At 57.0% G+C, this 12,659-nt stretch overlaps 1 protein-coding gene across 1 annotated transcript; it reads left to right on the top strand.

Moving 5' to 3' along the window:
• Positions 1–4,976: 4,976 nt before the first annotated feature.
• MLEC (malectin) lies at positions 4,977–11,443 on the top strand. Its single transcript, XM_068161928.1, has 5 exons — positions 4,977–5,205; positions 8,348–8,526; positions 9,840–10,016; positions 10,133–10,190; positions 11,139–11,443. Exons 1-5 carry the CDS (start codon positions 5,007–5,009, stop codon positions 11,366–11,368), a joined length of 843 nt encoding a protein of 280 aa, XP_068018029.1. The 5' UTR covers positions 4,977–5,006; the 3' UTR covers positions 11,369–11,443.
• The last annotated feature ends 1,216 nt before the right edge of the window (positions 11,444–12,659 follow it).

The following is a 12,659-nucleotide window of genomic DNA, read 5'->3' as shown; positions in this document are numbered from 1 at the left end:
CGATCTGGAGCCTGGATGTCCCTGTCAGAGCTGGGGGCTGGGGGAGAAGGGCTTCAGGAGGTGCACACCCTGGCATCTGCGCCAGGTCCAGAGGCAAGTCCTTGACACAGGAAGGGAGTCACTGGTGGCCACTAAGCCTGCAGTAGGGCTCTGTCTGCCCTCCCTCCTGCTGTCCTCATGGCCGAGGAGCCTGGAGGTGCCTCACTGGCAGGGTTTCCACTCCAGCATCCCCCCCACTTGCAAGTGGGAGATGAAAGCCCCTATGGCCTTGCAGCAAGGAGCAGTGGGAGATAGAGCAGGGAGGGGAGCTGGGTGGGAGGAGGATATGCAGCAGCAAGCACCCTCCCCTTTGCAGACCGTTGCAACCACAACTATGAGCCTGCTGTGGGACCTGAGCTGCAACACCTCTGATGCTGGGGATTGGCCAGAAGCCTCCTTGTGTAGCACTGCCCTGGTCTCCAGCTCAAAAATGCTGCATGTGTGTGCAGCAGTGACCACAGCGGCAGCCTCCAGGCCCTACCAGCTGCTTCCAGATACATCAGATGCTCTTCCTCCCGTCCCAGAGATGCTCCAAACCTCCTGCTCCCTTCCCCTACTCTGCTAGACCCAACGTTTGTCTCCTTTCTCTATGCAGAGACTCATTCACAAACGGCCAGGACTGATTTCTGCTTGGCTTCAAAGAGCAGCATCCTCGGTGTAACAGGGAGGTGTTTTCCTCTCAGTCATCATCCTTGCTGTGCCTGGAGGTTAAGGACTCCTATCCCCTGCTTTGTCCATCTCAAACCTTTCACTTCCCAGGTGCAGGGTCCCTGGCTCTGCATCCCAAAGCAGGATTTTCTCTTCTGCATTCCTGTTGCTGTGCCGACCAGCACAGCTGCAGTGATGGCTGATCCCCCAGCAGTGGAGGCACTGCTGCTCCTTCCCCTCCTGTGCGTGTACTGGCTGCACACTCCTGTGGGCTGGGGCCGTGTGGGCGTGCCCCAAGCAGGCAGGGTGGAGTGCAGCTGGGAGTGCAGCAGCAGAGAATTTGTGTGCAAGCTGTCTGTGGAGGGGGTCCAGCCTCACTGAGGTGGGTGTGAGCCAAGGGGTTGGAAGGGGGCTGCCTGCAGACCCCATATTGATTACTGGTGCAGCAGTTGCCCTGTGCTTAGCACCGGGGGTGGCAAACAGAGCAAAGGCCAGAGCCCTGCTAAGCTACCTCTGCACCTAGGGTAATGCAGGCAGGGTGGGGAGTGCTGCAGCTGCCAAGCTGTGTGCAGAGCAGTGCCTGTGTGCAGGAGAGTGGCTGTGCCCCTGCCCTGTGCTGCAGTCAGCATGCACAAGCCCTGTGACAGTCGGTGGCAACCAACGTGGTGGCTGCAACCCTCGACACCCTGCCCACTGCCTCCCTGCCTGCCGCATCCCAGGCCCTGCTCTTAGTGGGCACAGGCAGCTGGCAGGGCACAAGCTGTGAGCCATGGCCAGAGGTGCCCCCAGCCAGCACCAGGAAACCACAGCCCCTCTCACTTGGGTGTTCTCTGTGTTTGTGCCACGGCACAGACGAGTTTATCTTCCCAAGGAGCACAGGGCCAGCAGTGCTAGGGCACAGCTGGCTGCAGGACATCTCTATCTTGTTGCAGAGGCAGTCTGGAGCCACGGCTACTTCTCAGGAAAGCTCAGATGGTCTCTATCTGCCAGGTTTTACCAGGATACTGTGAGCAGGTTGGACAGGGCAGGTCTCCAGGGCACTCATTCCCCCCCAGGAGAAGCACTTGCTGCAAGCCTGGTTGTACTTGCACAACAACCCCCAAATAATCCCAGGGCGTTTTACTGTTTTCTTATGCAAACAGGGTCAGAGATTAAAGCTCCAGTCTAAATAATCTAATTCCAGAGATAATCTCTTTGCTGTCATCTCCAGTCCAGTGCCAGGGAGGCTTCCAAATAGCTCCACATGGCAGGGCAGAGCTGAGCCCCTCTGGGCACCTGCGCCCCATGGCCCTGTGTGAGTCAGCAGCTGGCCTGGGCAGTGGGGCTGGCTCATGCAGACTCCTTAGATGTTTTGGTAGCCATGAGGTCTGCCTCTGACCCATGTCTCCATTGCTCTTTTTGTATATCCCAACCCCCCATACCTCTTCCCTGCAGGAAATGACTAATGCTCAACACTGCTCGTGAATGGTCAGGGCTGTGGGCAGAGCAGGCAGGGCAGGCAGGGCTGATTCAAGACTGAAAGTTGCTTTGGCACAGCTGCCAGGGAAGAGGCAGAGAGCAAGGGATCGAGAAGACAACCTTGGGCCTTTCACTTGTAGGTTACTGGTTTAATCCAGCCTGTCTCAAAGGACTGATGGTCCAGTGGATTAGTAACAGAACACAGAGCCTCTGACATCTGAGGCACAAACTGGCATCAAATTGCTGGGGACTGAGAGTAACAGCTTAGGAGGCAGCAGTGTAGGGCATGGTAGGCACAGGCTGCTGGGGCAGGTCCACTGTCCTCTGCCAGCAGCCGTGGCCAGAACATGAGCCAAGGCAAGAGCTCCTCTTGCACTGGGATGGCACAGCATCTGCCATCCTCACGGGCTGCTGCTCAGTTCATCCCTCTTGCTTCACAGTGGGCTGCTGATTCTTGGGACGTAATCACCCTGCTGGATACTAAAGATGCTCTGACTGGGGTGGCAGAGGAGCTATTGCCACGCTCAGTGCCTTGCCCTCTAAAAAAGCTGAGTCCTCAGAGGCAAAACAGGAATCTCTCTCTGGTCAAGGAGAACTCTTCCTTCTCAAGGAAAAGTTGCAGATATTTTGCTGTGAGATGTGCAGGAGCCCTGGGCACAGCCATGAAAAGCCCTGGTGACACTTCCAAGGCAGAGGGTGAACTGGGTTAGCTTCCAGCTGCCCCCGTACACAAGGGGCCAAAGAGGCCCCTTCAGCTGAGAGACTTGGCCACACCTAACCCTTAGCTCATAAATCACATCTGAATTCCAGCTCACAGGTACCTTTGGGCTGGGCTGAGCTGCTTGGTTTGTCATGAAGCCCCAGTCCCCAGCTGCCTGGCCCCTGTGTGCGAAGGCATCCTCGTAGGCCTCCTGCTGCCCAGCTCACCGAGAGGCACAGCAGGTTTCAGCCAGGCTGTGCCCAGCCAACACCTGTGTCCCAGCTGCCACTTGGTGTGTGAGACCCGAGAGAGCCCTGGGGGTCAGGACCAGCTGCCATTGTGGATGGAGCTTGGAAGGCACTTTGGGGCCCACTCTGACCTGAACAGGGCAAGTTAGGGAGCAGGGGTGGGTAGTTACCCATGCAAACCCAGCTCTTCTCCAAGGCTGTGCCTCGTTATAATGCATCACAACAGGACAAACTCCTTAAATTCTCAACCTGCAGTGCCAAGTCTTTATTTCTAATGCTTGGTGGAAGACTCAAATGAGCAGACCCTCACCGGGGCTTGGGAGCAGCTGCTGCTAACGCAGGTGGTGACCGGAGCCCAGGCGTGAGCCGGGCTGGCGTCTGCAGCTCTGCGGAGCACCAAGATCAGACAGAAGGGCAAACGCTGAGGCAGACATCGAGTTACGTTCTCTCCCACTGCCTGGTGAGTTTGGTGCAATCTCCATCTGCCATCTCTCCCTGCAGCCTGCCCAAGACCTTGCCGAGGTCCTCGACAAGAGCCCAGGATCGTGCACTGTGCAGTGCAACGCAGCTGGGGGAGGGGGGAGGAGGAAGCTCCCTGCGCTGTCCCGGGCCGCTCGCATAGACACATTCACTGCTCGAGCAGATTGCCGAGGCCCGCAGCCGGCAGCTGCCCTTGCACATGCTCCGTGGTAGGGACGAGTCTTGCTGACACGCAGAATCGGTACCGGGAGGCGCTGCTCAGCCTCCGGCTGACACCCAAGTACCGGCGTGTAATGAGGAGCCGCCCCTGCTCCCCCGAATCCACTCCCACCCACTTCCGCGAGAGCGGCCACCGGGGCCCGGGCCTGTCCCAGGGACCGTCCTCTCCGTTCCGCCCCGCCGCCGCGCCGGCCGTTTGCGCGGTAACGCCGCGGCCCGCGCTCTTCCCGCCGCCTCCCACAGTGCCTTGCGTCCCGGCCGCGCGGAGGGCGGAGCGGGCGGCGCTGAGCGCGGCTCGGAGTCGTTCAAGCCGGCACAGACTCTTGGCATCGTCGCGGCCAACCGGCAACCCGACCCTGCCGAGCGGCTAAGCGCCACACCTACGGCGCCTTTAAATACATCCGGGGGTGGTGATTGAACCACCTCCCCGGGCAGCCTGTGCCAGTGCCTGACCACTCTTGCAGTGAAAAAACTGTCCCCAACACCTAGGCTAACCCTGCGCTGGTGCGGCATGAGGCCGCTCCCTCTTGTTCTATCACTAATGACCTGTGAGACCAGCAACTGCCTCTCTCTGCCGTCCTTTCAGGTGGTTGTAAAGGGCGATAAGGTGTGCCCTCAGCCTTCTCTCTCTCAAACTAAACAGTCCCAGCTCCCTCAGCTGCTCTAGGCTTCACCAACTTACTTAGTCCTCTTTGCACCCGCTGCAGCGCCTCGATGTCTCTCTTGTACTGAGGTACGCCAGCCTGAACACAGCACTCGGGGGGTGGGCTCCCCAATGCCGAGTACAGGGCGACAATTTCATTCTTGCCGGACTGCATCGCCCTTCCGGAGAAGCTGCTGTGAAACCTCATCCCTCCCTGCTGCTCCTTCCTGGGAAGAAAAATTCCACCTTCGCCCCCCACCCCGAGCGGGCCGTACCGGCCTCGAGCACCCCCTGCTCGCAGAGACCGACCCCCACTCCGCGCGTGGCGGTGGCGGCGCCGCCGCCCCCTGGCCTCTCAACCGAGCCTACTCACCCGCTCCCGTTGCCTATTGGCCCGGCGCCTTATGAATATGCAAATGAGGCAGCGCAGCAGCCTAATGGCAGGCAGGCGCAAAATTAGTACTGGTGTTGTGCCGCGCGGATTGGCCTGTGCGCGCTCCGCCCCGACAGGGGGGGTAGGCTGCCCCCTGGCGGCGGCAGGAAGGGGCGGGCGCGGCGCCGGGAGCCCGAGATGGTGGGCGCCGGGGCGCGCGGGGCGCCGCGGCTGTCGCCCTTGCTGTCGCCCTTGCTGCTGCTGCTGCTGCTGCGGGGCGCGGCGGGCGGGCTCGCCGATAGCGTCGTCTGGGCCGTCAATGCTGGCGGCGATGCCCATGTGGATGTGAACGGCATCCACTTCCGCAAGGACCCCCTGGAGGGCCGCGTGGGCCGAGGTGAGGGCGGGGGGGACGCCGGTGCCCCGCGCGCGGCGCGCCGCGGTGTGTCTGAGCGGCTGCCCTCGAGGCCTGCTCCGCTCCGCTCCTCCGCGGGCGGCGAGGCCCCCCCGTGTCGGCGGGGTCCTGGACTCGCGATCTCCTGGCGCCGTCCCGAGTTCTCTGGCCCCGCCGCGGAGGGTCGCTGGTCTTCCCGCAGGGCTGCGGGGCCCGGGCCCGGCGCCGCAGCGCGGACGGCCGCGGGACTGCGGAGGCCCGCGAGGAGCGCCGGCCCGGGCCCTGCATGGCGCTTGTCACCTACCGGCGCCGCCGCCACCCCTGTCTTCCCGCCGGGCCTGGCTGGGGTCTGCAGTGCCCCCATCCCCGCGGCGGAGCGGGCCCTGGGCCCCGGTGTCGGCGGGATGAGCCCCGCGGGCTTCGGGCAGGGTTTCCTGGCCTCGGGCTGCGGGGTTGTGTAATGCCCGAGGGGAAGTCGCTCCCCGCAGGCTGGGGTGGAATTTCGGCTGCCCAGGTGGCGGGAGCGGTCCGGCTGCCAAGCTGGCCGCACGCAGCCGCCCGGCTCCTTTTTTCCTATTTTCCACCGAAAGACCTCAGCGTCCAGAGCGAGCTGCCAGCCCGCAGCGCTCGCAGTGGGCTGAGAGCGCTCTGCCTGCTCCGCACGGTGCCGTGCCGCTCGGTGGAGCCGCGGTGCTGGGCCCGGACGCAGGCAGGTGCTGGTCTGTGCCACCGCACCAGCCCGGGCAGGGTGGCCAACAGCAGGGCAGGGACAGAAGCGGAGGCGGATGGGAAATGGTCAGCAGCTCTAACTACTGAGTCAGTCAAATCTTTTACCTCCCGGTAAGAGCGTGACGGAGAGCTAATGCTGCACTTGGGTTACTTTTGCCTACTTCCGCTGAAACCGCTCTGGTTGTGTGCATTCTGTGCTTCTGACAACTGCTGCACCAGACTTGGCTGATGCACAAACGTGTTGAAAAACTAGTTGTGCTGCTGCTGTCAGCCACAGGTAAGCAGTGGACTGCAGAGAAGATAAACTGTCGTGACTTTGGCCTAATCTTCAAGGGTTTTGTGTAGGACGGTGAGGATCGGTCTGTGCTGCACAGCTGCCATCCTGAATGGAGAGCTCTTTGGGCACAGTTGATACAGGGAAGTCACAGTTAAAGACCAGTGCTGCTTATTAGGGTTTTTTCACCAGTGGAAGCTGATGCCCTGAGTGCTGTAAGTCACCGAGCTTTCACAGACCGCTTGCATGAGTGACTTGCAAGGGAATATCCTTCTGGATTTGAACAATTCATTTTTGAGCTGAGAAAAAAAAAGGGCCTCTCCCAGGCATACTCTTCTTACAGGAAAGGCTGTGGTGTAATCCTGCTTCAGCCAGTGGTGCCAGGCACAACAGAAAAGGACTTTACCCCTTTGAGCTCTCTGCTGCTTTTCCCTCAATGGCTTTTTATTGCACCATTGTTCGCCTTGCTCTGGGCTGCTCTCTGTGTTGGTAGCCATGTAATGGCTACAGCAGGAGTAAATGGCTGGGACCAAGCCTAGGGATAGTGTTTCTGGGCTGTTCTGCCTCTGGGCAAATTATTTTGTTATTTCTTTCCCCCACGTCTCTGCAGATTCTGTGCCCTAAAGGACCAAATGTGGTGATGGCCATTAGAGAATATCCAGGTGCTAAGCATAGCTGAGTTGCAGCTTAACGGGTGCAGCTTGGCTCTCGGTGAGCTGCGAGATCAAGCTCTCTTCCAGAGCTATGTCAACAGACCACTGGTGTGCAGGTGACAGATCTTCCTCTCCAGTTGCCTTCTTGTCTGCTGAAGGCTTTCTCCCTATGCAGGCTTTTCTCTCACAGGAGCTGACGTCTGTGGAGTCCTTGGGTTGCTATCACTGTGATCTGTAGCTGGCCAAAAGTACCTGTGTGCGAGGACAGGTTAAACTTTTCACACTCTGTATTTCTGGTGATTAAAATCTTCAGCTTTTGTGCCTGGGTTAGGGCAGCAAAGAGAAGCAGAAGGTGGCCTGAGTAGCTCTGTGAGAAACCAGAGACCGAGGAGCGGCGTTAATTTCCTCTCGTTTGCATTGGCTCTGTCTTCCACAACATGTGCTGGGATAGCTCTTGCTTTGTCTGGGCTGGTGTGGTGTCCGTTCCTATGGAAATGAGGGTGGAAGTGGCAAGTGTCATCAGAGAACTTCTGGGTCAGCGTCTGCCTGAAGTGCCAGTGGGCAGCTGGTATCCAGAGTCTTCCCTCCTGTTCCTGCTTTGATGGTGAATTGCTTGATTTGGAGCTGGAGGCATGGAGCTGTTTGCATCTGCACAGCAGCCCTGACGAGTGAAGCCTCGAGTCGGGTTAAGGCCTTCTGAGGGCTGCTCTGGCAGTGATGAAGTAATGCCTGAAAGCAGATTTTATGATTTCCATTGTTTCCTCGGTTCTTGCCCCATTTGGGAATGGTGCTTGAACCTTCCTGAGGGGGTAGATGCCTGCAGACAGTGGGTAGATGCCTGTTCAGCTGAGAGGACTGCAGGAGGTGGAGCTGCTGGCGCTCTTGAAACTCTTCTCTGTCTTCCTTGCTTTTTGCTTGCTGTCCTCGAGCTGGCAGGTGTTGCATGGCTGTGGTAAGGAGAAAGGGATTTGTGAGGTGTCTGATGCTTTTGACCCTCCTGCCGTTCCCCAGGTTGCCACTTGAGGAGAGGGAGCCTCTAACAGCTGGTGCCATGGACTGCTGCCTTCATGGCCACTGAGGGGCCGAGCGAGTCCAGCCTGTCCAGCAGGGCTGTGGCTTTCTTCTCACCTTCTGGAACTGGAAATTATTAGAAAAGATTCTAGGTGGTTTTCCTCTTCGAAGCAGGAGTCAGTGGCCAAGTCCCTTGGCTCTGTGCCCTGTTTGTGGAAGAGACTCTTCTTTCTGAAGGGACAGGAGTGGATTTACTGTGTCTGAGACTGCAGCAGGGCCAGTCTGGCTTTCTACAGGAGCTGGCTGCGGGGGCTTTGTCTCTCTGCTTTGGCCCCAGTGGTGCTGCCTCCTGGGCCCAGCAATCAGAGAGACAGGTCTGGTGGGGGGGGAAGTGCTAATCCCACTGGGGGAGTATCTGAAGTGCCACTTCCAGGTGCCTCAGGAATTAACCCTTTCTCTGCTTTGTGCTGGAAACCAGCGTCTGACTACGGCATGAAGCTGCCGATCCTGCGCTCCAACGCGGAGGATCAGATTCTGTACCAGACCGAGCGCTACAACGAGGAGACCTTTGGCTACGAGGTTCCCATCAAAGAGGAAGGTGACTATGTGCTGGTGTTGAAGTTTGCAGAGGTCTATTTTGCGCAGTCGCAACAGAAGGTAAGCAGCAGCTCCTCGCTCGGCTCTGGGATGTGAGTTCTTGGCTAGGGCTGTGTGTCCAGCTTGCCTGGGCTGCTTTGCATGCTGGAGGAAGAAGTGAAGCAAGGCACCAATGGTTCCCGTAGTGCCCAGAGCCTCTGGTAGGCTCTGAAACTTTGATCTCTCTTCCATGTTCCAGATAAACAGTTTCCAGTTGGCCTGGCAGGCTGTGCCACAAGCGGTTCAGAGAAGGTGCAGCTGAGCATAACCAGCGCCGGAGCTTCCCCAGCTGCTCAGGCCCTGCTGCCTTTGAGCAGAAGTAGGTTTGCCTGTGCCCTGCTGGCTCCTGACCTGACAGGCACGTTTGTGCTGCAAGGAGGCATTGCACAGACTGGAGCAGGGAGGAGTTTTATAAATGTGGTACTGCTTCAGGCTGGTCCTGAAAGCAGAATTGAATTCAGCCACCTTTTGGCTCTTCAGAAGTGGACAGGGATTGTTCTCTAAAATCCCTCACACACATGTGGAAGCAGAAGCACAAGGAACTCAGAGCTCTGTGGTAGATGGGAGAGCAGTGGTGGTCTGTGCTTTAGGCTGCTTTCCTCCAACTCCATCAGCTTCTTTAGAGCCCTGCTCCTCAAGCACTGTGCAGCCTTCGTGCTAGAGAAGTATTTCAGGGAACAGAACTGGTGGGGCTGGCTTACAGAGTGGATGCAAAGAGCAGCCTCAGATGAAAGTGGAGGGCTGGGGCATCCTTGATTTCTCTTCCTTCATGTGGTTCGGCTGGGATTCCCCAGGTGCCTTTTGAGTCACGACTGCCCTGGGGAGGACTCTGAATCCACAGATGTGGCTAGCAGTTCAGGGCTTTGCCTCCTACAAACCCAGAGCCCTTCACCAGCTGGTTTCCTCTGCTCTGCTGCAGGCTGTTAGTTAGAAAAGGCTTAGTTCCCTAGGGTGTGGCGTGCCACAGCCACCCTGGGGTGATAGGAGCAGATCCTCAGCCAGTAGGTGGAAAGTAAGTTGTGAAAGGAGAGTGTGACAAAGCCAGAACAAAACTGTGCTGTCCTCAGTTCTGAACAGCAGGTGTAGGCATTGCTCTAAGAGGAGGCAGATTTCAGGGTATTTGAAGGCAGTGTTAATGCTTCGGTGTCTTTCCTGGATTGCTTTTGTGCTCTGCATCCTTCCCAGGGGAATGGAGCTTGCATGGTGGGACAGTGCATGCTGCAGTGCTGTCTTGTGCTGGGTGCAGAACAAGCAGTGGCCTCTCCTCTCTGTTCTCCTTTCAGTTATTGTGGGTTTGAATGCATTCTGACACTGTCATTTCTTCCACCCTGAAGGTGTTTGATGTCCGCTTGAATGGCCACGTGGTGGTGAAGGACTTGGACATTTTTGACAGAGTTGGACACAGCACAGCTCACGATGAGATCATTCCCATGAGTATCAGAAAGGGGAAGCTGAGTGTCCAGGGGGAGGTTTCCACATTCACAGGGAAGCTCCACATTGAGTTTGTAAAGGTAATAAGCTTTTCTGGGCAGAGCTCTGCTCTTCTTTTTCCCCTTCTTTCCTCAGATGGGAAGACTATTTCTTGCCTCTTAGGCTGCAGCACTAAGCCCTCCTTTGCTTTCTCTAGGGCTACTATGACAATCCCAAAATCTGTGCCCTATACATCCTGCAAGGAACAGTGGAAGGTAAGCACAGTTTCTGAGCCAGAAGGCTCTTGCTTCTTGGAGAGCAGCCTGTGCTTCTCAGACCATGAGATCATAGCTCTTACTGACCCACCTCTGCCAAAAGTGCTTCTTCCAGTTTCCCACAGCGTGCAGTTGCAGAGTGAAGCAGCTGCACAGTGCCCTGGTCCCCGAGGTGCACAAAGCTGTCTCATTTGTGTAATGAGAAAATCCCCTTTGCTGTGGGGGAGAGGAACATGTCTGGTCACTCTTAGCTTATAGCCACAGATAACTTCTTTGTGGCCTTGGATGTCAGCAGCAGCCCCACAGACAGTAATCTGCAGAGTGCTGGTGTTACCTGGAGCTGTGTTTTGCACTCTCAGCTCAAGGAGGCAGCAGTGGCTTTTTGCAGGGGAGGTTTAGGGCCCCTCCCTGACTAAAGCATCAGTTCGCTTTGCTGATGAGGGACTGCCAAGTGCTTCTGGGGATTTGCTGTGTGGGGAGCCTGCAGTTCAGGCTCTAGGCACAGATCACTGAGCTTGAGTGGGGCTGGGTCATGCTGCTCCAACAGGTCTGGGTGGTGGGGCAGTGGTGTGAGGTAGGACCATTTGTGGTTCCCCTTCCTGTTTGCACCTGTATCTGCTGGTCCCACAGGCAGCAAGTGCTTGTTCTTGACTAGCTCTCACTGAGCAGCTGTGTTGCCTGACTGTATGTTCTCAGCATGCTTCTGAGCTGTCACTTCTCCTGTGTGACATGTAGAGAGATGTCATTGCCTTTTCAGACTCTGGCCTCACAGAGGGAGGAAGCAGTGCTGTGAGCTCTGAGGGAGGATGCTTGGTGGCTGTGGTGTTGTGTTGTCTGATGCTCTGCTGCCCATCTTCAGGCTGGATTGGGGAGAAGGGGGAGGAAATGCCTGGTGTGATTTCCCAGGTTACATCCTGCCTCCTTGTAACTTTTTGTCTTGTCCAACAGATGTTCCAAAGCTGCAGCCACACCCAGGTCTGGAGAAAAAAGAGGAAGATGATGATGAAGATGAGTATGATGACGGCTCCAGCATTAAAAAACAGGCAAATAAGAACCGGGTCCAGTCAGGCCCACGCACACCAAACCCCTATGCCTCAGACAACAGCAGCCTCATGTTTCCTATATTGGTGGCCTTTGGTGTCTTCATCCCTACCCTCTTCTGCCTCTGCCGATTGTGAGAGCAAGCCCCGCAGAGCATCAGCCCAGGGGCTGGGAGGGAAGGAGTTGGACCAAACACGGTTGCTTTCAATTTCTCCATATTGTTCATAATTTAAGGGAAAAACAAAACAACAACAACAAAAAAGAACACAAAAAGAAAAAAAAAAAAAAGAGGGAAAAAAGGTGATTGATTTGGGATGCAAAGCAGGTCCAGGTGAGAGGCAGCTTCCCCTTCCCCTGCCAGCGAGCAGCACGGCCCTCGCCTTCCCCTCCGCACCTCTCCGGGGCATCCAAGAGCCCTGGCAGCCTGTGTATGGAGCTGCTGAAAGCCGATGCTGCCAGCCCTGGGCCGTGTCCCACACCGAGAGGAAACCCTGTGCTGCAGGATCTCTGCCTGTGCTGGGTGGAACGTGGTTCCTTGAGGAGGGGAGCAGCTGGTAAGGGCAGGCCTGGGCACACGTTCTGCCTGGGAGCGCTGTGGTGCTGTTGGATGTCCAGCACCTCTGGAACACAGAGCCTGGCTCAGTATCCCCCACACTGTGAGCAACCTGACATGGTACTGGCCTGCACCCCTGTGGAAATGTTCTCCTCCCAACACTGCAAGCTGTGCCAGGAGCAGAGAGGTTTATCTGGCCTGATTTGCTGCACTGGTTGGGAGGGACTTTGCTAGGCTGGCACTTGTTAGCCCCATTGCAGAGGGAGTCTGCTGTAGCCCAGGAGAGCCTGATGTTGGTAGCATCTGAGCAGATGCTCTTGCTTTCTGCATTGGCTTTGGCTTTTGTTTCCTTTCTTAGCTTTTTCAAATGTTTCATTTTAAGCCTAGTTCCTTGGTTTGCCCTTTCTAGCAAGTAACTTCTCTGGAAGAAGCTGAGATTTAGATGACCTAGAGAGGAAGATTTCTTGCCCTTCCTGACAGTTAGCTCCCTGCCCCGTGACTGAACAGCCTGTGCTGTAGGACAGAGTGGAACAACCTCCTGGATACTCCCTGGGGATGTTCCTTGCCACAGGGACCAGCCCTGCCTGCAGTGGTGAGAAGTGCAGTGGAGTTCATCCTTGTCCAGTCAGCTGGGCCTGTTGTGTGTCTGAGGCACTGTAGTGAAGGGACAGATGTCCAACATTCAGTGCTGTAGAGCAAGGTGGTTTGCTGCCCTCTAGAAATCTGTAAGTGAGCAAACACTGGAGACAGGGTCACCTGCTGTTCCCAGGTATGTTTGCTTGCACATGTAGAGCCTGTGCCTGCCTGGCAGGGGCTGAGCACCACGAGAGCTCTGACTGTGCCTGCTGATGTCTGCTGCCTTCTCTTGGGCCTGG

Source organism: Melanerpes formicivorus, unplaced genomic scaffold, assembly GCF_026170545.1.
Source record: "Melanerpes formicivorus ecotype bairdi unplaced genomic scaffold, bMelFor1.0.p_v2 SCAF_60, whole genome shotgun sequence".
NCBI lineage: Eukaryota > Metazoa > Chordata > Aves > Piciformes > Picidae > Melanerpes > Melanerpes formicivorus.
Note: the sequence above shows the minus strand (reverse complement) of the source record. Positions and strands in the feature narration are given on the sequence as shown.